A 26,010-nucleotide genomic window follows, 5' to 3' on the forward strand; every position below is an offset into this window, starting at 1 on the left:
CCGGCTACTATTTTTGCATTTTCACCTAGTTAATTCCAGACGTTAGCTCACTTCATTCTTCACGAGAAAATATGGGCAGACCCGTGGTTTAAAATACTCACAAAAGCCGCGATCTCGACCTGACCATTCTCTCTTCCTCCCGCACTACTCGTGGAGGCGAGAAGAGACAAGCGTCTAGTGCGCTCCTGTCCTTCCGCAATGACTGCCGAGGCTGCCATCGAGGCGGGTGAGGGGTGGTTAGTTTTGCTTAAGTGGTTCAAAATTGATATCGGTTTCGGTGGCGGTGGATGAGGGGGAGCAGGGTTTAAGGGGAGCTTTACACCCGTTGAAACTCGATGGGTAGTGGTGCGAGTCGTGTCCTCAAGTATCTCCTTGTTAGAGCCCTTGGTGGTAGTCTGTTTTGAGGGAATCAGCGGAAGGGGTCTATATGCGGGAGAGAATTAATGGCTCATCAGCAACAAAGTGTAAGTACATTTGTCAGCATAAAGCTTACGCATTTCGCCTCCGCACCGCCTCAAACGCATTTTGCAATGCATTCTTTCCGCTGCCGGTGGGGCCATTGCTGCTTCCAGCTCCGTTGCTAGACATACGCGTCTCGGTTATCCAAGGGTGCTGCATCGCCTCTGCTGGTTTTAGGCGCTTCTCTGGATCCCAGCATAAGCACCGAGTTACGAAGTCGACGAACGCCATGTCGTTGCATCTCAATACTCCCTGTAGAGTCCGAGATCCGGGGCGCCGCCGTTTGCCCTTCTGCGTGACCACCGCAAGGGGTTGATCTCCGTCGAAAAAGAGGTGCTTGCGAATGCTGCGATCAATGAACGCCCGGTCAGGAACCCCGATTACCTCCATGATGCACGCAAGTTGATCCTGCTCATTTTCACCAGGGAAGAGCGGATAGCCGGTGTGGAGCTCTGCCAGGATGCAGCCAAGACTCCACATATCGATAGCCATATCATAAGGAAGTTGGAGTATCACCTCGGGCGATCGATAGAAACGGCTCTGAATATAGGTATATACTAAAGATGAACACCAAAGAGGCGAGGTTAGCATGCTTCTCTTCTTAGTATTTGGATGTAAAAGGCACATACTGCGCTCATTCTCAAAGCAACTACTTCCGAAATCAATGACTTTTATTCCACTGCGCGTCGGGTCCTTCAACAACACGTTTTCCGGCTTCAAGTCACAGTGAATGACCTTATGTTTATGTAGGAGGACGAGTGAAGCCAGTATCTGCGTCGTGAATCTAGAGATGTTTTACGCATGTCAAAATCCAAGCTTCGTGAGTTAAATAGCCATGAAAATACAAACTTTCGGATCAAGCCAAGAGAAAAGCCTTGGAAGTGATTGTTTTTGATAAACTCGTACAGATTAATGCTCAGGCATTCAAACGCAATGCATAGATGGCCGCGGAAGTGGAAGTTACCGATCATCCGAACACAGTTATGCTTATTGTCCGGATCCTAATAGGGGGAGGAAAAAGCAATAAATCAAAAAAGAAACTTATTTTCCAGAAAAATGAACAGAGCATTTACCCATTTAACAATGGATCCCAGTATGCGCACCTCCACTTGGGCTTGCTTGTGGAAACGTTTTTTGTTACGGATGATTTTTACAGCCGCAAGCTCACCTGTCCTGTGATCGTAGCAGCGAGCAACCTGTCCAAATGAACCTTTACCCAGGATATCAAGCACCTCATAGCGGTACGAGATGTGATCCCTAATCACAATCTGGTAATCACCTCGATCATCGTCATAGCCTAAGAGGAAACCTGAGTTGGATTCACGGAGATAAAAAGCAGGGAAAATAACACTAACCGAAGTTATTGTGCGACACTTCAAGATTCGCCGCCTTCTTCTGTCCACTAGCATGTTGACCCAAGTAATAAACTTTTGGGTACTCCAAAATCTCGTTCCTTTCGTACAGCGTCAATTGTGCTGAGTGTGTCCGTATGGCCTGCTGTGGAGTCATCGCAGTTGCAATACTCTTTTTGTCCCGCATAGCCCGCTCTTTATCTCTTAGTCGTGTGGCGATAAGCAGTGGATTACTTTGACGAGAGCTGTTCGAATTAAGGAAGTCACTCTGTCTTATGGGAACATCTTCATCCGCCAGGGGCATAATCCTTGGAGAAGCTGGAAGATAGGGCGGGGAAGTATGGACGGACACCTTGCTCGTGCTGGGGGTGGTGGTTAGTTTGGATTCCCATTTAATAGCCGTCTTATCGCTTCCGCTTGGCATCGAACCACCACTGATAGCAGGCGGGTTCAAAGATTTGACCGCGGAGGAGGTGGAAGGTTGACTCGACGTAAGGTCAGGCACATCGGGCTGTATAAGTTTCTCAGTCTTGGTTGCTGAGGAACTTAGCGAGCTGCTCGTGGTGATCATGGTGTATCGCAGTTTGGAATCAGTGAACGATTTCGACAGCACTGGCTGTGAAGCTCTTTGCTGAGCTTTTGGGGTCGACTCCAGCGGATCAGAGGATTTCGATATAGACTGGTGGGGAGTGATGGGGAGTCTATTAGCTGAATCAGAATGGTTGCTATCCTTAAGTTTCACTAATGAATTGCTTTGTGATGGATCTTGCTTGGGATTCTCTGTTGAGTCACCAGAGCTATGTTTGAGATGAACTTGGTGGGCCGGCGCTGGGACACTTGAGAGCGTTTCTTTTGTTGTGGCAGAGGCAACCGTGGAAGTTGAGAACCGCTTAAAGGGCGGATTCTCAGCTGAAGAGGACTGTACAAGCTTTGTTGTTATTTCGCCAACGGCACTAGCAAGTGTAGAACTAGCGACGCTTTTAGTTGAGTCTGCTTGCTGATTTTGGGGTGCGGGAGAAGAGATTTTGGTAAGTGAACTCGTAAATTGAAGTGGCCTCATGTGCATAGGGGGCATTAGTTCAGGGATAGGCTGTTTCTGTGCAAGTGTGGATGACATGGACTGCAGACAAAATTTAGTATTCCATAATGCACTAATGGCCAAAATATAACTAAACCTACCTGTCCACGTTTCCGGTTTTTAATAAAACTGTCCGTGGTGTCAGTCTTGGTAGGCAATAGGCGATTGTTCGGCAAGCTTGAATTCTCGCTAACCGGGGCTTGTTTAGCCAAGAGCTTAGGGTCAATCTCTGATTGAGAGCCAATCGTTGCAGGCAATTTGCTGGCATCTTGCTCCTTATTAGTGACTAGTGAATTCGTAGGGACCGGTGCACTGGTACTGACGCTCTTATTTGGAACCGAAGCAGCATTGTCTCTATATGCTTGAGCACCAGTAACTGGCGTATATTGTGGAGCAGTCGTTGCAACAGGTAACACAGGCTGATGTGGTATTGAGTCCGGTGGCTGCACCTCATGAGCGATACTACTAGTCTCCTTTTCCAAAGGTACAAATGAATAAGAGGGGGCGTTAGCCGTGGCCTGTGGAGGTTCCTGCCGTAGCCTCATTGCTTCTGCCCCTTTTTCTCTAAATGGATTATTGGTACTAGGAAATGCTGTAGTGTTTGGCTGTTGTATTGGCACGGTCACGTTTGGAGGGGCAGAGGCTTGGGTTGGAAATTGAAACGGCTGCTGTGTCGCATTAATAACATTGGAGGGAACCAAATTCACCCGTTGTTCCTGCAATCGTGGTGACGAGAGATTGTAACTAGTATTTCCAGCATCCATAGGATTAAAAGGTAAAGTATTTCGGTGGTTAGTGCGAACGGAACCTTCTGTTGAAAATTCGCGTTGTTTCTGGGAGGGTGCGGGTGCATTAGAGAGTGACACTGACATCGAATCGATTGATTTACGACGTTGCGCTAAAAGTTCACTGAGAGAAGTCCGGGACGGTTCAATGGGTGGGGGCAAGCGGTCTCGTGGGAAAAAGTTCTGTGGAGAGTAATCCAATTCCCACTCGTCCCCAACGAAAGAGGATCCGACATGTCCTCGTGGAGGTGGAAGAGGAATGTCTGGCAAAAGGACCGAGGAGGATGTCGAAGAGGAAAAATGGTGTGAGGGAGCTCTGCGCCTGCGAGAGCTTGACCAAGAGCGCGAACGAGAAGACGAACGTGTCGAGTAAGAATCGTTTTGTCGGCGATAACCAACATCATCAGCCTCAAACTCGGAGTTGTTGGAAGAAGAAGCGTCGTCCAATTCTTCCGATGATGAGGGTGAATAACGTCGTGGGGACGTCATCGAGATGAGGTCTTGCATGAGATCATTTTCGGATCGGATAGGACTAGCATAATTGCCACGGAGTGAATTCATTCGATCCATATAGTCATGCGGTAAAATGCGTCGCCTACTGCCACGATAAGGAGAATAGCTTCCAGGCTGATAGCGATATTTCGGTGAATCCCTAATATTAATTGGAGACCGAGCCCACATCATTTCCGATCGTCTTCGAGAGCGAGACGAGATTGCTCGTGGCAATCCAGCGATAGCCCGTGCCTCTCGATACGGATCATAGCTAGGGGAGCTGCTTGAAGAGACATCCGAGTCGAGCGCCCGTGAGTCGCGAGAATAGCTTGAAGATCGCGTTCGGCCAGGGGAGGCAGCCGGTGAAATCAATACAGTTTTGAAGGGCGAGCGGGATTTGGAACGCACACGAAAATGGCGTGATTGCCCAAAGTGTGGCGATCCATGTATTTTTCTCATGGAGGGTGATCGGTAAGAGGAATAGCGGGTAGGAGAGTCTGAGCTAGGTGTCAAATTGGGCTCTCGGCCCCCAATTTCAGCATGTTTCCCCACCATATCTTTTCTATTTCGATGTGACTGTAATGCAAGCTCCAGCTCGGGTAGCTGCCCGAGCTCTTCGCCAATATACTCGAGATCGTCCGAATTAAGCTCGAGATCTGTTGTGTTACCATCACTGCTGCTCACCTCAAGACGCGATGCTATTTCTTCCAACTCCATCTCCAATCTTTCAAGTTGTCGTACTCGTGCTCGCTGTTGAATCTCCTTATCTCGGAGCCATGACGATGAAGAAGAAGAGAGTACATTACCAGATGTGGATGTCATAGCAGATGATATATTTGATAAAGCTTGAGCATCAAGCACATCCGTCACCATTTAAGAGCAGGCTAAGTATTGGTGTAGAATGACAAAGGTAAATTTTAGTGTATTCAATACAAAGAACATCGCAGTGAATATAATTAATTACCGGTTAAACTTGCAATATGGTGATCAAATATTCCAGAATAAAGTCTCAGCGCTTGGGGTGAGAATGATAGAAGAGAAATAATGGTGGCGAGTCCTTTTTTTCTTCCTTATTTAAACTTTAACATCAAGAGAAATTAATAAAAAATTTGGAAAGAAGCTGGTATTGATGAATAAAGAGGCGCCGTTTCAACACGCCTTGTTTTTATAATATGTTCGCGCTATTCTGATTTAATGGGCTCTCTATAGCAGGCGCTTCCTTGAATCAAAAGCGGAGAAAGAACAGCGCGATATAAAACGATGACCAAGAGAGAGGCGTTGTATGAAGTGGAATTAAGCCACACGTGCAGTTTCACAAATTACCCTCAACAAAAAATTTGTTTACCAAAAAAATTTTCCAATAAATTCGTGCAAGAGCTGCAAAACTTTTTCTTCCTTCTCTCTTGTTTGCTTTGTTGTACCCCTCCTATACACAATCAGCAACTTAATTCAGTCGTAATGGCCCCCGTCAAGAAGTCCAAGAAGACCGTCGAGAACATCAACTCGCGCCTTGCCCTCGTCATGAAGTCGGGCAAGTACACGCTGGGGTACAAGAGCACTCTCAAGACTCTGCGTCAAGGCAAAGGTACATAGCTTTCAAAGATGTTGGGACAGGAGTCTTTCACCAGACAGAGATCGTCCCATTTCTTTTTTCTAACAATACTATCCGCTTTTTGTAGCCAAGTTGGTGATTATTGCCGGTAACTGCCCTCCTCTTCGCAAGTCTGAAATCGAGTACTATGCTATGCTCTCCAAGACTGGTGTCCACCACTACTCTGGCAGTAAGTGTTTGTTTATGCTATCACTCTCTATAATACAAGCTAAAACTTGGTAATTATTTTTAAAGGCAACATCGACCTCGGAACTGCCTGTGGTAAACTCTTCCGCGTTGGTGTTCTCTCTATCACCGACCCCGGAGACTCCGAAATCCTTGCCTCGCAGTAAACTTTTTGTATTAGCAAAAAAAATACAATAAAGGATTCTTTTGGTTTCGCCATTAGAGCTGTTATTTTAAAAAATTGTTTATATCCTCCATGAATACTTTGTTTTGACAGTAATAAATTTTAACAATCATATAGTGCAATCTGAACTTAATCACAATGAATTCGAGGTACGATATATTTTAATCCATAGCTATTTTCGACACGCTAAAGGTTATTTAAAAATGATGCCCAACTCTTCTTTTATTAGGACAAAAGAAATAAGAAGTCTGTTAACACACAAATTTAGAGGTTCAACTTGGTGCGGCGCCAGTGACGACGTTTAGCATTGTACCTATATAATACAAAGAGATGTTCATCAGCATCTATTGTTTCCTTCTGAAATAAACGGCAATTACCGGATGGCATTATCGGTGCGGAAGCGGATCCATGCCGGAATAGGACGGTTCTGCTTTTGCTTCTTGCCCAAAATGCGCTTGACCTTGAATGACTTGTGGGAGGGCTATATATTGTAAATATACTCAATTAATGAATCTCATCGCTTAATAACCATTTCATCGCTCATCTAGCACAATCCCACATATACACATCGAAATAACAACATATATAATCGCACCCTTCATCCATCCATCCATCTGTAGTAGAGCGTACTGAGAAAAGCAAGACTTACCATAATGAATATATCGTACTGACAGTGGAGTGCCGACTTGAAAGTAGGAGGAAATCAAGAGTAGCATCTGAGGTAAAAGTAGAAATCGGGAGACATGTTCTGCTGCGCCGCATTATCTCGAGCTAAAACATTAAAACATTACTGGAAAACTCTAAATCAATGCTACTTAATTGATAAACCTCGCCATAAAAAAAAATAAAAAATAAAAAGACATAAATAAAAAAGATAGTACAGTGAATATACAATTGAGAGTACAATTGAGAGAATAACATATATATTTCCTACATTGTTTTAACACGAAAAATGTTGTGCAATAAGAGGCTATTTTGATTTATCCTTTCGAATCGTCGGAAATTTCTAGTCATTAGGTTTATAAATATGGATTTACCATAAAGTTCATGTGGCGGCGATAGAAAAGTCTATCGCTGGAAAAGATTAACGCTGAAAATTATATAAAGTAGCAGAAGCACATGGTTTAATGAAGGAGATTCTATAGCATTGGTAAATAATATATAATTCAGTGATCCAGAATAACATCCACCTATGTCCTCCACGTAGCGTTTCTTCAAAAATCTCTAATTCCAACTACAACCTTTAAAATGCCATAGCCATTATAACGAAAGTAAGAAAAATAAATGAGTATCTTTATAAAATAACAACAACAAATAATAGATAGGAATTAGTATCATTTTAGGCATCTAAAAATTTAAAATGCAACCTAAAATAGAGTATAAAGGAAAAGTAAAGAAAAAGAAGAAATCGATTGCAAATAAAAGCAGATATGTGAAAAAGAAGAGGGGGGAGGGAATGAAAATGGGAGATATTAGAGATCAAGAAGAATGATGGACCAATTTTAAATATATTCGAATTTATATGAGAATAGAGGAAATAAAAGTAAATATATGTGTTCTACCTATCGTCTTCATTGTTCTGCTGCAGGTTTTCAACTGACTTCCCTTTGGCCTCGATCTCTTCAAGTTTTTCGTTCAATGCATCATTCTCCGCTGAACTCGCCTCCACACCTTCACCCTGATTTTTTTCATTCATTTCTTCTTTGTTACCGACATCCTGGAGCCATGGGTGTTCAAGCATAGTTCGTGCTGTGGCTCGTTTCTCTGGGTTTAAGTTCAGCATCGGTAATAGAAAACTAGCGAGGAACTCGGCCTCGGGTTTCTGGAGGAGGTATTTCTCGTGTAGAACATCTACAAGTTTCCACATGCGTAGTTTATGAATATGACGAAGTTCACCTGAATCAGAATATAGGAAAAAATAAATATAAATGTCGTAGAAAAAAGGTAGATTCATGCTGTATACCTCGTCGATTGAAGATTTGATCCGAGTATTTTCCGGAGAGGGCAAGGTGCTTAGGAAATTGCCCGAGCAGCTCTATTATTTGCGCTATATGATCTGTGTAGAAAAAATTGATTAGAAAAATGATAGATTGAATAAAGTATTCGTAAAAAGATGTACCATCATCTTTGGTAAATCGAGAGCTAGCGTGAGGGTTAAACAAATAATCACCGGTTAATAGCTCAAAAACCATGCAAGCCAGACTCCAAATATCTGCACTTGAATTCCACCGGCAACCTAGAATAACTTCCGGAGAACGGTACTGTCGCGTTTGAATATCGTTTGTGAAATGATGATCCACCCAACATGCATTCCCCAAATCAGCAATTTTGACGGTGATATCCGTGAGCTCGCTGTTGCTGCTGCTGCTGCTGCCGCCACCACCGCCGCCGGTATTTTCAGAATGACTAGTCGGATTAGAGTTGGACTTATAGTGATTTAATTTCGGAGTCATAGGCGAAGATGGAACAGGAGTAGCAGAATCGGATTCAGTTGGCTCAAGGTGAGGAGAATGCTTCTCGTTTGCTTCATCAGGATAACCAGTGGCCTGGCTTGTAATTTCCTGCGCTTCTTGTTGCTTAGCGGCGTTAGCAGTGCTTTCAAGATTATTTGAATCCGAAGGAGCATCCTCCATACTAGTACTTGATTGGAGCTCTGCAGATTCCATGGTTTCTCCTGTTTCGTTTCCATTCACCTCTTTCTTCGATTTTGCCTGTTCCTTCTTCAGTTTTTGCTTCTGCCGTTTTTTTTGATTCTTTGTAAGCGATTTACTAGTAGGAGTGCTCTCCGTGAGTGTTGAGAGGGAGATCTGGTAGGAGGGATTAGGACTCGTACTAGTAGGACTGGAAAGAGGTTGGCTCGCGATCATCCGAACTTTGCTCAGGCGTTTTCCGCGAGGGCTTTTTCCTTCCTGCAATAATTCGGTCTGTACAACGGCTTCCACATCGTCAATCGCAATCAATACATTTTCTGGTTTTAAATCAGTGTGAATAATCCCCGATTCACGATGCATATAATCGAGTCCGAGCAGAACTTGACGAGTAATTTGCTTAACAAGTTGTACAGGGATACCACGGTAGTTGTAGCGGCGTATCAGTGATAGAAGATTTTCGCCCAGCACCTCGAATACCATGCAAATATGCACACCGTTTGGTCCTCGATGCTTGAAATGATCAAGAAGCTCAACCACATATTTTCGACCAACGGCTTGGGGATTTGCTTGGACTATTCTTTCTAATAGCTTTATCTCATCGATAGCTGTCTCTGTGTAGTGTTGGGCTGATTTTACGACCTTTAGTGCAACATGTCGATTCATTCTATATTGGAATTAATATCAACATATGAAGCCAGGCCTTACGGATAGCAAAAAATATATAATAACAATAGAGCCACTTACTCATTGTCTTTTGCTAACCACACTGTCGAAAAATGGCCCCAACCTAATTTTCTTACGACTGTATACCTATTGTCTTTAAAGCTCTCTCCTATTTTTACAGGGTGGTATCCTCCTTTACAGTAGTCTTCCTCGTCCTCTTCAGATTCACAGAAAGAATCAGAGCTAAAAGATTCTTCGTCAGAGAATTCATCCAGCTTAGGTGGCGGTCGTTGTGTTGCTGCTTTTGAGCTTGCTTCGGATCTATGAATGACATTCATAGCAAATATGTAAAATTTATCAGCATGAAGAATATATATAGAAATTTCAACAAAAAGTGACTCTATGATCATGTTATTTACCTTTTTTTTGGCTGAAATGTCAATGTTTCCTCTGATGTTTGAAGTTGGTGGGGCTGACCAGCGGGAGGTTTTCGCCGCAACTTTTTAGAGGAAGCCTTCTTTGCATTGACTACAGCTGTAATTAGTTTTAAAAAGAAAAATACAAATTAGAACTACAATTTTACAATCCAAAAGGTAGTTTTGATCCAAGATCTACTCAGTATACCTTGTTTTGATGACATGTTCAAAGGCCAAGGATGCCAGCGATGAGAACTGAGTTGAAAAATGTGTGCCTTGTTTTCCTATTGACGAATTCGGCGTTGAATGGCGCAGCATCTCATTCCCGAACTTCGAGCCGAGTGCTTGTAAATTAAAATTGCAATAAAAGAAGTAATTTAATATATTATGGTTAGCTTAAATTTTACTTATATTACAAAGGTATTTTACACGGGTTTCATATAATAATATAAGCAGAAGTTTCCATGTAAACTGGTAAAATAATAAAGTTGCAGTCCATATTTTAGAAAATTTTTTGTGACTGCTACTACTGTCGATTTTCATCCGAACTGAAAACAATAAAGGTATTTGTCGTTTCGAGCAACAATCTCCCGGAAAATTCTTGTTTTTACCCATGGACTCCCACGCAAAGTGAGTTTAATAGAACATAAATGTCTATGCTCTCCTAGAATTAAAGTTGTCCCCCTTAGATATCAAAGCCCGCTGACATCCCGCTATGCTTCCCCGGAAATGGCGGCGAACTTTTCCGACAACATGCGCTTTACTACTTGGCGCAAGTTATGGCTGAATCTGGCCATTGCTGAGAAGGAGCTAGGAATTAAGGACATTACCGATGAGGCCATTCAAGAAATGAGGGCAAATCTGGTGAGGGCAATTTTTTGGGTTATCCATCCCAACTTGAAACTTATGCACATTAAAATTTATCTAGGAAAATATTGATTACGAGCTCGCAGCTGCAGAGGAAAAACGCAGACGACACGATGTGATGGCACATGTCCATACATTCGGAGTTGCTGCACCGAAAGCTGCTGGTATAATTCATCTGGGCGCAACGTCCTGTTACGTAACTGATAACGGCGACCTCATAATTATTCGCCAGGCTCTCGACCTTGTTCTTGCCAAATTGGCGCGAGTGATTGAGAGGTTTTCGAAATTTGCAGCGGCATACCGTGCACTTCCTACACTTGGGTTCACCCATTTCCAGCCCGCCCAGCTAACAACTGTGGGCAAGAGGGCTACACTATGGATTCAAGTATATACAGAAAATCACACATTAAGCACTTTTCAAATGTTTAATCTAAATTCTCACGCGTATTTTCTAGGAACTGCTATGGGACCTTCGCAATCTCGAACGTGCTCGCAACGACCTCAAATTCCGTGGAGTCAAGGGCACGACTGGCACTCAGGCTTCTTTCTTAACACTTTTCGACGGTGATCATTCTAAAGTCGTACAGCTCGACCAACGTGTCACCGAGCTCTCCGGCTTTACTGAAGCCTATCCTGTTACCGGCCAAACCTATTCTCGCAAGATTGATATCGACGTTTTAAATGCGCTTGCTTCCTTTGGTGCAACTGCGCACAAAATTGCGACCGATATTAGGTTGCTTGCCAACTTAAAGGAGATTGAGGAGCCGTTCGAGAAAGATCAGATTGGAAGTTCAGCTATGGCGTACAAGAGAAACCCAATGAGATGCGAGCGCGTATGTTCGCTTGCCCGGCATTTGATGGTATTAGTGAATAATACGATGCAAACGGCCAGTGTCCAGTGGTTGGAGCGCACCTTGGATGATAGGTGAGTATACACAGCGGATTATTCAGTGATTTTACACCACTAACACGTCGATTGTTTTACAGTGCAAATCGTCGCATTTCTATCCCCGAAGCCTTCCTCACCGCGGACATTGTTCTCACAATCCTGCAAAATATTTCTGAGGGCATGGTTGTCTATCCTAAAGTCATTGAGCGACGTATTTCCCAGGAGCTTCCCTTCATGGCGACTGAGAATTTCATCATGGCAATGGTGAAAAAAGGCGGCGATCGCCAGGAGTGTCACGAGCAAATTCGTGTGTTGAGCCATCAAGCGGGGCGTGTTGTGAAGGAGGAGGGAGGAGAGAATGATTTAATTGAACGCATCAGGAAGAACGAATACTTCAAGCCCATTTGGGGAGAGGTAATGGTGGCTTTAACGGAAAAAATGTTTATAATGTAGCTGAATGATGCGTTGCTTGGATGTTAGCTTGATACACTGCTGGACCCGAAAACCTTCATTGGTCGTGCTCCTGAGCAAGTGGATGACTTCATCAAGCATCATGTCACACCCGCACTCCGTCCATACGAAGGGATTCTTAAGGTTGAAAACAAGGCAACCTTAAACGTCTAATCTGTTATGCTAGAGAATTTTAAAGTGTAAAATTGAAATAAGCAATAAGCAGTAACGTATGTCTTCCTCTTCATATCTCTTCATTCTTGCTTCTATCATAAATGCGGATACAGACGGTTTGAAGAACATATTTACATTAGAGCTGAAGCGAAATAGAATAAAAAACACATAACAAAGGAGATTGCGAGATAAAGGGGAAAATAGTATCAAAAGAATCATTACGATTAACATCAACAATAGATAAGCAAAGTGTAAATAAAATATTTAGTTGTTTCGCGCTAATTCCGGAGCAATTCGAGATATAATTAAATCTAATACAAGGTATATCAAATGCTTATTCACAAACTTGTTACGCTGAAAAGGGGCAAGTGCATGGTGAACAGCTTTGAGCTGCTCGGTAATATCTTCTCCTAATAATCGCTTAAAGGGACCTGAACAAAGAAATTGCGTCAGAACGTAAACTAAACCAATCTTCATTAATATCCACGAAAATTACCTGGTAAGGCGACTAATAGCTTGAGCTCTGCTTCAATCTGGCGGAGACGCCTCTCCTCCTCCGTTGGAAGGACTGGCGGGGGCGCACGCACTCCATTAGGCCAGAGAGATTCCCGCAAGAGCTGTATATAATAGGTCAATCGATCGACTGATAATATATGCTGCAGGAACTGTGCCAGAACCCTAAAGAAAGGCAAGCATGTAGTATCAAGCGTATAGATAAAAAAATATCAGCCTACCTATCTACAAGTCCCCCCGCCAAGAGTCTCATTACTGGGAACATAAATATCTCCAACTGCAACCAAAACCACCGATGCCGCCGATCAAGCATAAAGGCCTCATTTATTAGAAGCAATAGCTGTTGATCGAGGCCGGTATGCTGGGGTGGAGCAAGTCGTTGCAGCTCAGTAAGCTTGTCATGCGATGAGAAAATAAAATTCACCGCATTCTTAAGGGAATTATGTAGGTGAAGAAGGAGAGCCTCAACGGTGATCAGTGAAAAAGAGATCTTGAGAGGACGTATAGGGATAGGGAAAAGCATGGGAGAACTGTTATCTTCGTCGGTGAGTGGAGCATTTTTCTGCTCATCCTTTATCATCCGGTTAGCAAGATGTCGACGGTGGATATTTACTGTGTATAAGCCTTGCCTAGAAGATGTGTATCCTGGATCCTCCGTAAATGAACCACGTGATGATGACAATGATTCGGAAGTATCTAGGTATATTGTCGGCTTCTCAGCTTCTGGCAATTTTGAACTCGTCCGAGATAGCTGGTCCATGGTATTTTTAGAGTGCGGTTTAATTGAATCTGTCGATAAATAGGATGGATTTTCGCGAAGAGGCGTGGAGAGATCGGAGAGGTTTATATCGGACTCTTGTGCGTCTTGGAGAAGTGAGAGCATATTTGGAGACGCATAGATGCGTGGAAAATTGGAGTCGAATTGGCTACATTCCAACTCTTGTAGGATATTTTGCTTGTCAACGTCTCCTTTCTTGGAATCTCCTGAAAGGGACTCTTCATCCGATTCTTTGTCGATGAACTGAGAAATAAGTGCTTGTGCTGTCACATCATGCTTGTCTAAAAGCTAAGAGCAAAAAAAAAAAGCTATCAATATCATAAAAAAACCCTGCTTTATCTCTAAAATCTAAAACCTTGCAAAGCAAGATATTCACTGTATCTGGATCGGATAACTTTTCAACCAAATTCATAAGCACATTTTTTGTCAAAATTTCTCGCACCAAATGCCGTACGCAATCGCTTTCCACATCCCTTTCAGGCATTAATATGTAAAGCAAATGTTCGGCGAGCTGTCGCAGGTATTCTATTTCATTCTCCTCATTGCCTTGGAGAGCAAAATGTGGCTGAGCTCCATGGAAGAGTTGATCGAGGCTAAGTTGACCACCATAGCTAGTATCACATTTTGCTTCAGCCACGCGATACTCCTGGTAGTGACGACGTATAATGGGTGGAATCTCAACTAATATTAGCTGTGCCCAGTCAATCTACGCATAAATATGTTCGTAAGCATGTGTGAAGCCGATCTCTATGATTGATGTACTAAATTACCTTACGACATCTAATTTCCAGCTCACGAACTACATAAGAAATACTTTCTAAAATAGCATTGACAAATTCATGATCGTGCGAGAATTGATGGAACCATGAATGTATCATATCACGTGTGATTAGAGAAAAAAGTGTATAAATTTCATTATCAATTGTCTGTGCGTTAGATGTGAGTGAAGGAATCCGAAAAGATGATGAATTGGATGGAAAGAGGTGTGGAAATAAAACGCGATAAAATAGTGGTCTCGACGCGGATGATGGAGGGCCCATCGTACGGCTGTAATATTATTGTGTTCTCCTGATAAGTATGCATACCTCTTACCTTGAAATTACCGAACCAGTAGTGGACAAGCCGCAAGATGGCGCAGCAAACAATGACGCGGCCATTTACGCGTCCTATAGCGTTCGAAAAATGAGAAAGAAGAGAGTACACAGCTAGCTACATCTTTATCTTTAAATTTTTATACAATGTCCGATCGCTATAGCTTCTCGCTTACGACATTCTCCCCATCGGGAAAGCTTGTTCAGATTGAATATGCTCTCAATGCGGTTGCGCAGGGTGTAACAAGTGTAGGAATAAAAGGTAGATTCTTGCATACATGTATCCGAGACAATATCTAATTTCCCTACAAATTAGCAACTAATGGGGTTGTTATTGCAACGGAGAAGAAATCATCGACCCCCCTCGTCGATGATTCATCACTCGAAAAAGTAGCCATGGTATGCTCGAACATCGGGATTGTGTATAGTGGGATGGGCCCCGATTTCCGTGTATTAATCAATAGAGCACGCAAAGCTGCTCAAAGATACAAGCGCGTGTACTGCGAAGATCCTCCCACTGCAATTCTAGTAAAAGAGGTGGCGGCGGTTATGCAGGAATTTACGCAATCTGGGTATTTATTTTTTTATTCTATGTTAATTATGAAATCATATCAATATATACTCACCTTTGATTTCACATGTTTTTCTTCACTATGAAGTGGTGTACGTCCTTTCGGAGTCTCTCTCTTAATTGCAGGCTTTGATGAAAATGGACCCTCGCTCTACCAGGTTGATCCCTCGGGTTCATTCTGGGCATGGAAAGCAAGTGCTATCGGCAAGAACATGGTGAATGCGAAGACTTTCCTTGAAAAAAGGTAACAACACCTTTTCAGCTCTCAAACCCAGTCTCTTGACGTAGATGTGAATTATAGATACAATGAGGAGGTTGAACTGGAAGACGCGGTTCACACCGCTATATTAACTTTGAAAGAGGGCTTTGAGGGACAGCTCACAGAAAACTCAATTGAAATTGGCATTATTGGCACAAGCACTATAGGGATTTCTGGTGCAGACCGCGAGACCAAGAAGCCACTATTTCGGAAGTTAACCCCTTCAGAAGTCAAAGACTATCTTTCTAACATTGCATGAATAAACAGTATCTTGACGTTTCTCTACCTTTTTCTTTTCCTCTTGCTGGCGAAATAAATGTGATATATTTTAATAAAAAAGTAACCAAGAATACCAGTGGAAAAAGGATAAAGCTACGCCCTCCTGCAACGACCGAGAGAGGCATCCATGTAAGATATAAACCCAATGTATTGCAAATCGCGAGAAAAAAAAAATAGAGAAATATATACTGAAAATCAGCTTTTAATTGCACAGCTGTTGCTATTAGAAACTAGTATAATATTTGTTCGCCCGGTGTTTTCTGTGCATTACACTCTCTCGCTTCGCATATAGGAATTCACTGTACCCAAAACCTGACTGTTGGAGGTTATAACAGAGACTAATCTTTAAGTTGATTGCAGACTCTTATTTTTCAAGATTACACGTGGTACTGAAATAAATAGTGTGAAATAAATATTTAGAGGGCTTACTTACTATGAGATGGGTAGTATTGAAAATAGCTCGGTCTTTTCTGTTTCTCCCAAGACGTCCAAAACGGCGACAAAATGTCAGATGACGACACAAGCTCCAACCTGTAAAATCAATGTATTAGCTATCCACCCAATCAAAATTCAGACAGAATAAGGGTCGATAAATTATTAGGGATAATTGCGCAAAAGGAACATGGAAATATTGTGCAAAATAGTAAATATGTCGACACTATAAACATGAAAGCAGATTCACCAAGAAACAGCTTTGCCGCCCATGGCATTTCGAATGGAGCTTTTGTAACCGGGAATGAATCCACAGATAGCATAGTTTCGCCTCTCTTCTATAATAAAGCCGTTTGTGTTGTTCCATCCATTCAGGAGAAATGCATATAAAGAAAATATGTTAAATTCAAAAAAATTGTCACATTTTTCCCTCATCTCTTAGTCAAAAAACCAAATATTCTCAAGAGATAAAGAATGGAACCCAACCCACCGCCAGCATATATTTACAAGATCCTTCTTCCATCCGAGATCTCTACCTCTAGTCCCGACTCCTGTACCGCCCTCACTGATCTCCCTACCGTTATCTCGCCCACTCCTTTTGATTTGGCCTCTGGTTTTGTCCATCTTTCGAGTGCCGGACAAGTCATTGACACACTTCGTCGTTTCTTCGCCGAGGTGGATAAAATTCTACTTTTGCGCATTGAATATGACTCAATTCGGAATCAAATTCAATGGGAAGATGTGCCCCTGGAAGAAGGGACTGTCAAGTTTCCTCATTTGTTTGGAGAGATCAAGAAATCAAATGTAAACGATCTGAAATGGGTCGAGCGTAACGGAGATTGGGTCTCCCCCGATCCATTCTTGATATGAAAGTTTTGTCTTTCTGCCAGAATTTATAATCCTATCCACCTGTCTATTTCATATAACAACTATCTTATTTTTTAACGTTATTTATCTTGTACCTTTCATTGAAATTGATATAGTCTATAATATAGGCTATTTCTGCGCCACTCGAGTCTCTTTCTACTCTATATTTTATACTTGATATTTCCAACAGTCGAAGTTTTGAACTATCATAGTGATCACCTCCACTTCCTTTGCAGGCTGGCCGCATAAGCTTCTTCTCGGTATGCACACATGGCCGAATCAATGAAATTTGAAATCCCTACATTGTCTATATTGAACCGTTGAGCTCGAGCCATTTCCTAAATTGTGCAGCTCTTTAGAAAAATGCAAATGTACTTCAGTCTATTCAAACTATCCTGCTATCCAGTAGTTAGAGAGAGCCTGAAAGAAAAGTCTAAATATAGATATAGAAAAATGATATCAAAAATAATTAAATGGGGATATGGAAAGCAAAAAAAAAAAAAGACTAGTAAAATATAGAATAGAATAAAATAGAACAAAGATGCCAGTATAATTATGCCTGGCACTATACAAAAGCTGGGGAAAAGTCCATATATGAAAATCGTTCTGAATCAAGTTCTAACCACAAGCTATGCTACCCAACTACGCCGTCTCCTTAGAGGCATGGCACGGACAGCGTTCTCCACAGATGCATCCGCGTCCGTTTCCGTAATTTCACTTTCATCCGCATCACCGTCCTGCTCTGATAGCTCCTCCCTACTCGGCTGGTAGGGATGTCTACTGGTAGGGGGAGCCGCGCGATGACTTGCCCGTTGCTTATCTTCCATAAGCTGTCGCGGGTCATAGAATTCTCTATCGTAAGGATCGTAGTACACAGATCCGTCCCAATCCCGTGCGTTTTGAGAGCGCAATGATCTTGAACCTGAATCTCTCGAATCAACCGACCGTGAACGATGCGATCTGTTTTTACTCTTATGCATCCTGTGTACCTCCTGGCGAGGAGGGAGGCGGTGCGGGAATAATGGCTCCGTTTGTGAAGCGACGGGGTCTTTTGCGAAAGAGGATAAAAACCCTTTTTTTGCCAGCACCCGTTCAAGTTTCTCCTGCCCGCGTGCTAGCTGTTCAAGGATTTGCTGGTCACGCCTACGATGCTCAATTTCTCGCTTGTAAAATTCATCACGCTGCATTTGCATTGCTTGAAGTTGTCGCTTTAATGTATCAACGCCATAATCCACCGTAGAATTGTCGGATTCTGCGTTAGTGGATCTGACAGGTTGTTCAGGATGAATTCCGGTAACATCACTGCTGCTTGCCATGTCTGTATTAGAAGCGGCGCTCTTGCTGAGGATTGGTATTGCAGAGGAAGAGCTGGCCGCAGAGTTAGCATAATGTTCAGAATCATTTTCTTCAAGTTCGGACTCTTCGCCAAAGGTTGTTGTAAGTGGTTCGCTGAACGTGACCGATTTCGAACGCTTTCGGTTAGGGGGTTTGTTCCCCGTTGTTCCCGAATCTGAAGCCTGAGAACTCTGTGTCTCTTTAGTTCCCGACACTGATTTCTGCAGGCTAGTGTATGTCGGAACTGGCTTTCTCCTCGTATAACTGCCAGTAGCTTTGATGGGCGCATTTTGTGATAATGTCATAGATTCTAAAGTTTAAAATATCCTAAATTAAAAAAAAAGGTTCCAAGTCCGTTATAAGAAGAAACCTACCCTGCTTAATATTCGCCTCGCTCTGAGTCACACTTGATTTGGGGGCTGCTTGGCTAGTGGCTGGCTGCTTATCTATGCGAGTGGATTGTCCTTGGGCATTTGTAGATGGGTCGTAAATATTTGTAGGCCAATGGCCGCCCTCGTACCCATTAGGTGAAAACAGTGGGTTTTGATAGGGCATAGAGGTGGCATTCAAATAGGGAACCTGGGGCTCTGGCATTCCATTAGAAGTTGGTATATTACCGACTTGAGGAAGGGGAGGGATAAACATAGCTGGTGGACGCGGGGTGTATCCAGTGGTTGCAATTCCAGGATTAAACACACCTGATTGATTGAAGCCAAAAGGGGGGGCAAAGCCTCCATGTCCAATATTAGCCATCGGGTTGCCAGTATATGCCGGCGAGAAATGAGGTTGGTGGGGCTGCGCAAAATTCATTTGGGGCGAGTGCGTGTAGGTGGCGCTTGGTATGCTACTTGCTACATTTGCATCTTGAGCGGAAAATGGACCGTATCCTCTCATTCCAATCATTCCGGGATGTATCCCAGGCAAGTTCGGGTGCATGACTGCTGCTCTCATCGCGGGAGACCCAATTCCAGGATTTAGCGATGCAGAGCCCAGTGCTGGGGAGTTCATCCCAACAGCCATGGGATTGGTATTCATCATGGTAGCTCCCATCATACGTGCCTCCAGGCCTGGCATAGCCATAGGATTTGGTCCCATTATCCCTGGGCCCATTGACAAGCCTCCACCCATCATTCCACTTCCCATGTCTCCTGCAGCCATAGCCGCCATCATGGACGGGCTCATCACATTCATATCTAAAGCTGGTGAGGGTATGGATCCAAAATTCACACCCATCGATCCAGGAGGAGCTGTCTGGGAAACGCCCGATTGTACGGGAGAGGGGCTTGCGACTAAATTTTCGGGGTTAGGGTTCGACTGAGCCGGCGCAGGAGAAGGAGTGGAGGGAGCACTAGCTACTTGATCTAAAAGAATTTTTGGATATGTATATTACACGCTCTTAAATATTTACAATATCACAAAGAAATACCAGTAGCGACCTCTGGCTGTCGAATAGACCATGGGCCAGAGCTAGTATATTTTGATTCTGGTTGCAAATAAGGGTTGGATTCGACATCTTCGACAAACCTTGGAATCGTTACGATACTCCCAGCAAAAGCCTGCAATTTATGTAGCGTAGTAGATCCAGCGGGCTTCTTTTCGCTACGTGTTGGGGATGCCTTTTCTGGCGAAGTCGAACCGGGTGATCTTCCCTGGCGATCTGGCGATGTGTCTGGTGGAGGATCCCCAGTCTTTTTCAGTAAATTACGCAACATGAGTGAAGCAATTTAATATGCACCGCGGTAGAATAGTATTGTAGATTAGGAAATGAAAAATAAATCCGTCAAGGGGTATAGAAGAGGGAAATAAATTATCGTCACTTTAAACAGCAACGATTCAGTGGAGATATAAAGAGAACAGCGGTGAGTGATCCCAATAGATAAAGGGGTTTTACATAGATAGAAATAGTATTCAATGTTGTATAAAGCAGCTAGCAAGAGTATTAGATCTGCCAAGTCAAAAAAAAAAACGCGAGAACTATTATTTAATAATAAAATTCAATCTGCTCTATCAAGATGAAAGAGCATTCTAGCCAATACACGTGCTAATCCCAAGAAAAGTCGCCCTCAACGCCATAATTATCGTTTCGAAAGTGTGCTAGATTTGCCACCACGTCGTATTCATGAAACGAGGTATCACTTCCTTCTAGAAATCTACAAGGAAACCTGAGCCTAATTATATCGGTAGACTCCATCAACGAACAATGAACGTGCTATAAATATCATAGAGTTAAATCAACGAGTCCTTACCTACGCACAACATCCATTAATTGCTGCAAGGTCAAGCATTCCTTTTCCAAAAACTACTTTGTCCAGTTTACACCACTCGACTTTGGCAACAGGAGCTTGGACTGATTTCAAAATTGGGCTCTACCATAAAAGAGCATCCATTACGGCTTGTAACATGAGGTTCGCAATGGTATGCTTACGCGAAAATGATCAAACAAAGATGCGAAGCAGATCATGCAGGCTTTGGCCATCCCCCACCAAGTTTATCCCCCGAGACTAACCAAAGAGAAGGGATGACAGACAGGTTTTGAGTAGGTCGATGACAAAGAGTCGGCTTTACTCTACCAGACATGCATCAGCAGTCAAAGGCTAAAATCGCTAAATAAGGGGCCGGAAAAATTGGATGCCAGCCCGGAACCCCAGACAATGCCACCCAAACATTTTCCTCCATAGGGAACTACGATTTTATCGAATCTAGCCAGCGGAGGCTGCGCCAGGCCCTGAAAATATCTGGTAATGGTGAAGGTACCGATTCCCTAATGGTCGGCAGTTTATCCTCGAATTTTTTTAATTAGCAATTATTCGTTTTAAACACGGACGTTTCAAAAATTGTGTTTTACGTAAACGGTTTCAGACACCCTATTAGAGTGAGGCGGGTTTGACGTGCATTATTAAGACTACCGAAGTATTATTCAAATCGATCACCCAGGCTTTTCGTGACCTCAAGGGCGCGATTAAGTAAAGAGTATGTGAATCACACTTTCCGACACGGTGTTGTAGTCCCTAGCCGAAGTGTTGGTGGGGGGGGGGGGGGCCGGGGAGATGTCTCCCAGGAGCCCGGCATCTTCTTCTCTGGCCATCTCCCGCAAAAGCAAAAAAGCACGGCTCCACACTTCCCACAAGCGTGTACCCCAATCTCAGCAAAACCCTTATCAGCTCGCCGAGAAGGCGATGACTATAAAGTGTAAAAAATGTAACCTCTCACGAAAAAAAGCCCAAAAAATTGCACCATGCTCAAGCGCTTTTATTAAGAAATGAATGTATATAAAGGTTTAATGCCTCCAGGAAGGAGTAAGCTAAGAAACTGAAAAATTACAGTGAATATGCACAGAAATAAAGCCGCTCCTCTTGCTCCCCTCATTTCCTCCCTCTACTAGTGAAAGATTATTGTTCAGAAATAGATAAAATACATTAATGGTTTTTCATTATTTCAATCCAAATGCGCAAGGCCCGTCTCGCAGATGTCTTGCCAATGCATCGCATCGCATAAAGACTCGCATACATACAGGGCATGCATTGGATCGCAAGTGTAATTTCGCATGGCGGTTCCTGTCGTGCTTTCGTGCGAACGCCTTGGTACAACCGTCGACCCCACATACAAACGGACGCTCTGTGGTGTGCGTTCTTAAATGGGATTTGAAATTATAGGGACGGTGGAACACCTTGTTGCATCCTGGATGCTTACAAGGAAAATAACCCGGTAGTTTCTGCTTTTGCTTTGTGCCGTTTGATGTAGACATAGAGGACGATGACGGTTGAGTTTGCAGCTGCCGCTGCTGAGATTGGAGAGGTATAGAAGTCGGTACAGTTACAGGCATTGGGGCTCCGGGAACTGGCGCCGATGTAAGTGAAGGTAAAGTAGACATAGTGTCTGTGGATTGAGACATCCCAGGGTTGAATAATGTCGGTGGAGCAGCCGAGAAATTCAAACCCGACATGGTGAGAGCATCCATATCCATGACCAGTAAATTTGGAACAAAACTCGAAGCTGGCATGGATGCTAATGCTAATGAAGCTGCTGATGCTGGAGGCGGAGGCGGAGGTGGAGGTGAAGTGGAATCAGCCGGATAGCTGCAGGTGTCGAACGCGGGATTCCCATGAAGTAAGTCGCGCTGTCCCTCCGTCCAGAGTGCACTTGGTTCTAGCATGGACGTCGATTGTATCGGGGTCGTCCATGTCCCTGGTGCCGAATTAATGGGCTCCAGTATCGTCGCGAGAGTGGAGGTACCATCATAACCAAGCGATAGCAAGTCTTCGTTAGGATAGTTCGTCATCGTTATGCAGCCGGCTTGTGACATTGGTTTGCTTTGGAGATAAAAGGTATTTGGTTTAGTAGTGGGGTGTGAAATGCCTTCAATTTTGATGCCGTAGCTGGAGTAGTATTAAAGAAGCAAGATGATAACAAAAGGTTAAGTAAAGGAGTATTTATTTTCCCCTCCTTTTTTTTCTCTTTCCCCTGAAGTCCCACTATTTTTATTTCTTTTGTATAAGTGCTCCTTATATATAAAAATCCAATCAGAGAATTGGCGGGCACAAGGTCTGGGTCAGGTTCCGAACTACGAAGAATGAGAATATGCGCCCGAGGAATAAGAAATGGTTAATGTGAGATCGAGCCGAAACTTGGATTCTCTTGTGTCTTTTTTTGATTATTTTTCTCCTGACCTCAAATATAATCTGAAACTGGGGGAGATTTCTGGAGAAACCTACCTCTCAAGAATATAGGTTACAAAATCTAAACCCTTTCATATTTCTAAACTGTTGTTGCAGCTGAAGAGGAAAATTGTCTGGAATACTCCCCATTCATTGTACTCGGTTTTTCAGATCTTGTGGGGAGAGCGCACATACACACTTTGTACTCGCACAAGTATTTGCAGCCTTGAACATAAATCGGTGTAGCCCCATTGAATCCGATCGAATTCTCCCATGGGCAAGGAATTAATTCTAGAGGGTTTCGTCAGATCAGAAACATCCATTTTTCCGAAATCCGCGGAGGTCCAGGTGCAATTTCACCTTGCTATTCCCCCTCCCTTTTCTCGTTTAATCCAGCTCGCTGCCAATCAGTGTAGGGCCGGGGGGATTACGTTACGCTCTTAAACATATAAAACTGCTAATGCTTATGGTGATTTTCCTTTTATTGTAACACTAAAAACGGGAGCGGCAAAATGTGGAATATCGATGACCATAATGCCCACTCAGAGGTCGCTAACAAAACACCGCAGCGAGCCATTTCCCGCGCTACTGCTGTCTTGCCTTTTTTGCCTTCACCTGCTCCGCTAGATACTAAAGTCCGTAAATAGCAATTGTGAAAGACACGTCAATGCCAATGTCAGTGCCGGAGATATAATAAAATTTTCCCACCTTCACGCGCAGCTTGCACTCCCTCTTGGACCTGCCGGGTACTCCCTCTGCAATTTTATCCCATCGATCTACCTCTCCTTTCCAGCTCGGGGGATATGCTTTTAATGCACGTTCCAGCTGTCCCTGTTCCTCGGCAGTCCACGGCTTTTCGACACCCGGAGCTTTCGCCTCTGAGCCAGCCTTCTTTGCCCCCTCTCCCAACGCGCCCGCACTAGGCTTCCCGCCGCCGGCCATCTTCCCATCCCCCGTCGTTTCAAAGTCATACCTGATCGATTTTTCTTCCGTGATCGCCCCCTCGCCCCCCTGGCGTTTCGAGAATTGTAGCCGTGCCAACGCTTCCTCTTGTAATGCCGCTCCACGCTGCACCTCTTTTGATTTCTTGATCAAATCCTCGTTTGAGCGCAAGGGCTGCCCGCTATGATGGGAGACAAACTCGCCAATGGTTTCCCATCGTTGCTGCGTCCCACCTGGATATTTGTTCACTGCCTTGATGAGTAGGCTAATCTCCTCGGGAGACCACTCGCGAGCGTTTTTATCTCGGGCTTTATCCTGTTGTTGCTGAAGAGTCAGCTTCCGCTCTTGCTCTTTCGCTTGTTCAATGCGATCCGTCGCGAATTCTTGAAAAACGGTTGGTTTCAGTGTGCCACGTGTCACCACGCGCTCTGCTTCTTCTGTCAATGGATCCCTTGCGGGAGTAGCCTCTAATTTCTCACGCAATTTCTCAATCTCATCTAGGGTGAGGGAATCGAGCAGGGCATCGAGCTCCACTAGGATGCGTTCGATTCTTTCCATTGGAGGAGAGGAAACAAGGAAATAGTTCTGTTCTTTGACGATGGTCCGGATGACTTTTTTTTCTTTGCGGATGGCCTTCTTCTGACGTTCCCGATCTTTTCGCTCGTTAGCCGCCTAAAAAAAAAAGCAGTCGGTGGTTATTTTAATGGGGTATGTTATGCTGTTGTCAGTAGGGTTTGGACCTTTTCGCGTGCTGCAGCCTCCGCCTGTTCTTCAGCTCGCTTTCTCTCCTCCTTTTCTCGTCGTGCTTTCTCTTCTGCTAATCGAGCAGCTTCTTCCCTTTCTTTCCTTTTTGCTTCTTTGGCAGTCTTGTCTTCCTCCTTGAATTTTTTCATGCGGGGATCAAGAGAAACGGCTTGATCTACACACACAAATAGGTGTTCTATTTACAGGAAATCTGCAAAACGCAAAATAGGCTAACTCTTCCTGCTTACCGACTAGTTTTCGTATTCTCGCATTATCCTCTTTCTTTCTCCGTGCTCTCTCCGCTTTATTTTTTTTCTCAATATACCGCTTGTCATCTCGGTTCTCAGCACTCCCCATATCTTCCTCATCCAAATACTCAAACGACCTCCAGCTGTCGAATTTGTACCAAAAATCGTAAAATGCAAACACATCCTCCCTTGATGTGTTATCGTCCCCCAAAGAGGGAACGGGTAACCTACGTGAAAATCGTGCCTCCCGCTCGAATACTGGCCTATAAAGTGGGAAAAAATCTCCCTTAGCCTTGAGCGGGGGAAGGGTATCCTCAACTCCTCTGTCGACGGAGTCGTATTGACGGCGGCGCTCTGGGTGACTAAGGATTTCATATGCTTTCTGAATACATTTAAAGAACGAATCGTCGTCGGTTTTTCCAGTAGCAGCCGCCTTTTTATCAGGGTGGTGTTTTAGCACTTTACGGCGATCTATTATTGCAAACATCTGGTTATAACGATACCTAAACGCAGGCAGGAAGACTCGCGCTTACATGCAGTCTTAATCTGATTGGGAGTTGCTTTATACCGTAATTTGGATATTCCGAGAACAGCATAGTGATCTTGCTCCTATTAGAAGAGAATGAATTTAACAAACACGTATCCGCTCACTTTGCATTCATTCTTTCTATCCCTTTCCATCCAAGCAAAAAAAGGGAACCCACCCCACCTTCCATTCCTTTGGATCTAATTCTAATAATTCAGGTGTCTCTTCCTCCTCCTCAATGTCGCCTCCTTCATCATCATCGTTCATTTCCTCCTGAGCACGTCTGAGCGATTCAAGCCGCTCATCCTCAGAGAATGAGCGTCCATATAGAATACGGCGCGCATGAGCAAGAAAATGATGACCAGCGGCTTCAATTTGACGGGATTGGGTGTCTGGTGGATATTACATTAGGAGATGGCAATGATATGTATTAAACATAAAAACAGTTACCAGAAAGTGTGTGATGAAGTTTGAAATTTTCGGAATCGCTTTTCCAGCTCGCGGGTTTCGATGGAAGTTCTAGCATGATTTTA

General features: G+C 43.7%; 11 protein-coding genes across 11 annotated transcripts; 4 read left to right on the forward strand and 7 right to left on the reverse strand.

Annotated features, from left to right (window-relative positions):
• Nucleotides 1–7: 7 nt before the first annotated feature.
• Nucleotides 8–5,039, reverse strand: VTP21DRAFT_154 (uncharacterized protein; the record flags this gene model as incomplete). The annotated part of the gene is made up of 8 exons (XM_069391638.1): nucleotides 8–25; nucleotides 102–423; nucleotides 494–1,016; nucleotides 1,089–1,243; nucleotides 1,309–1,460; nucleotides 1,533–1,756; nucleotides 1,815–2,931; nucleotides 2,991–5,039. 8 exons carry the CDS (start codon nucleotides 5,037–5,039, stop codon nucleotides 8–10), a joined length of 4,560 nt encoding a protein of 1,519 aa, XP_069256533.1.
• Nucleotides 5,040–5,426: 387 nt separating this feature from the next.
• VTP21DRAFT_155 (60S ribosomal eL30 domain-containing protein) lies at nucleotides 5,427–6,110 on the forward strand (the record flags this gene model as incomplete). Its single annotated transcript, XM_069391649.1, has 3 exons — nucleotides 5,427–5,751; nucleotides 5,846–5,947; nucleotides 6,013–6,110. 3 exons carry the CDS (start codon nucleotides 5,427–5,429, stop codon nucleotides 6,108–6,110), a joined length of 525 nt encoding a protein of 174 aa, XP_069256534.1.
• Nucleotides 6,111–6,391: 281 nt separating this feature from the next.
• Nucleotides 6,392–6,671, reverse strand: VTP21DRAFT_156 (60S ribosomal protein eL39; the record flags this gene model as incomplete). The annotated part of the gene is made up of 3 exons (XM_069391660.1): nucleotides 6,392–6,440; nucleotides 6,505–6,608; nucleotides 6,657–6,671. 3 exons carry the CDS (start codon nucleotides 6,669–6,671, stop codon nucleotides 6,392–6,394), a joined length of 168 nt encoding a protein of 55 aa, XP_069256535.1.
• Nucleotides 6,672–7,685: 1,014 nt separating this feature from the next.
• Nucleotides 7,686–10,081, reverse strand: VTP21DRAFT_157 (uncharacterized protein; the record flags this gene model as incomplete). The annotated part of the gene is made up of 6 exons (XM_069391671.1): nucleotides 7,686–8,023; nucleotides 8,091–8,183; nucleotides 8,247–9,442; nucleotides 9,523–9,762; nucleotides 9,861–9,975; nucleotides 10,066–10,081. 6 exons carry the CDS (start codon nucleotides 10,079–10,081, stop codon nucleotides 7,686–7,688), a joined length of 1,998 nt encoding a protein of 665 aa, XP_069256536.1.
• A 389-nt stretch (nucleotides 10,082–10,470) lies between these two features.
• VTP21DRAFT_158 (uncharacterized protein) lies at nucleotides 10,471–12,237 on the forward strand (the record flags this gene model as incomplete). Its single annotated transcript, XM_069391682.1, has 6 exons — nucleotides 10,471–10,487; nucleotides 10,547–10,721; nucleotides 10,786–11,109; nucleotides 11,180–11,649; nucleotides 11,712–12,027; nucleotides 12,094–12,237. 6 exons carry the CDS (start codon nucleotides 10,471–10,473, stop codon nucleotides 12,235–12,237), a joined length of 1,446 nt encoding a protein of 481 aa, XP_069256537.1.
• A 264-nt stretch (nucleotides 12,238–12,501) lies between these two features.
• VTP21DRAFT_159 (uncharacterized protein) lies at nucleotides 12,502–14,406 on the reverse strand (the record flags this gene model as incomplete). The annotated part of the gene is made up of 5 exons (XM_069391693.1): nucleotides 12,502–12,668; nucleotides 12,734–12,915; nucleotides 12,972–13,816; nucleotides 13,884–14,234; nucleotides 14,299–14,406. The coding sequence occupies 5 exons, from the start codon at nucleotides 14,404–14,406 to the stop codon at nucleotides 12,502–12,504; spliced, it is 1,653 nt and encodes a 550-aa protein (XP_069256538.1).
• A 360-nt stretch (nucleotides 14,407–14,766) lies between these two features.
• Nucleotides 14,767–15,708, forward strand: VTP21DRAFT_160 (uncharacterized protein; the record flags this gene model as incomplete). Its single annotated transcript, XM_069391705.1, has 4 exons — nucleotides 14,767–14,881; nucleotides 14,936–15,191; nucleotides 15,279–15,434; nucleotides 15,492–15,708. 4 exons carry the CDS (start codon nucleotides 14,767–14,769, stop codon nucleotides 15,706–15,708), a joined length of 744 nt encoding a protein of 247 aa, XP_069256539.1.
• Nucleotides 15,709–16,634: 926 nt separating this feature from the next.
• On the forward strand, nucleotides 16,635–17,030 carry VTP21DRAFT_161 (uncharacterized protein; the record flags this gene model as incomplete). The annotated part of the gene is made up of 1 exon (XM_069391716.1): nucleotides 16,635–17,030. The coding sequence occupies one exon, from the start codon at nucleotides 16,635–16,637 to the stop codon at nucleotides 17,028–17,030; it is 396 nt and encodes a 131-aa protein (XP_069256540.1).
• A 626-nt stretch (nucleotides 17,031–17,656) lies between these two features.
• On the reverse strand, nucleotides 17,657–20,074 carry VTP21DRAFT_162 (uncharacterized protein; the record flags this gene model as incomplete). Its single annotated transcript, XM_069391727.1, has 3 exons — nucleotides 17,657–18,672; nucleotides 18,737–19,723; nucleotides 19,789–20,074. The coding sequence occupies 3 exons, from the start codon at nucleotides 20,072–20,074 to the stop codon at nucleotides 17,657–17,659; spliced, it is 2,289 nt and encodes a 762-aa protein (XP_069256541.1).
• Nucleotides 20,075–21,792: 1,718 nt separating this feature from the next.
• On the reverse strand, nucleotides 21,793–22,665 carry VTP21DRAFT_163 (uncharacterized protein; the record flags this gene model as incomplete). The annotated part of the gene is made up of 1 exon (XM_069391738.1): nucleotides 21,793–22,665. One exon carries the CDS (start codon nucleotides 22,663–22,665, stop codon nucleotides 21,793–21,795), a length of 873 nt encoding a protein of 290 aa, XP_069256542.1.
• A 937-nt stretch (nucleotides 22,666–23,602) lies between these two features.
• On the reverse strand, nucleotides 23,603–26,003 carry VTP21DRAFT_164 (uncharacterized protein; the record flags this gene model as incomplete). The annotated part of the gene is made up of 7 exons (XM_069391749.1): nucleotides 23,603–23,647; nucleotides 23,726–24,631; nucleotides 24,700–24,878; nucleotides 24,952–25,422; nucleotides 25,485–25,560; nucleotides 25,661–25,869; nucleotides 25,928–26,003. 7 exons carry the CDS (start codon nucleotides 26,001–26,003, stop codon nucleotides 23,603–23,605), a joined length of 1,962 nt encoding a protein of 653 aa, XP_069256543.1.
• Nucleotides 26,004–26,010: the final 7 nt, after the last annotated feature.

The sequence above is a fragment of the Calcarisporiella thermophila genome (assembly GCF_041956535.1).
Source record: "Calcarisporiella thermophila strain CBS 279.70 unplaced genomic scaffold VTP21scaffold_1, whole genome shotgun sequence".
Lineage (NCBI taxonomy): Eukaryota > Fungi > Calcarisporiellomycota > Calcarisporiellomycetes > Calcarisporiellales > Calcarisporiellaceae > Calcarisporiella > Calcarisporiella thermophila.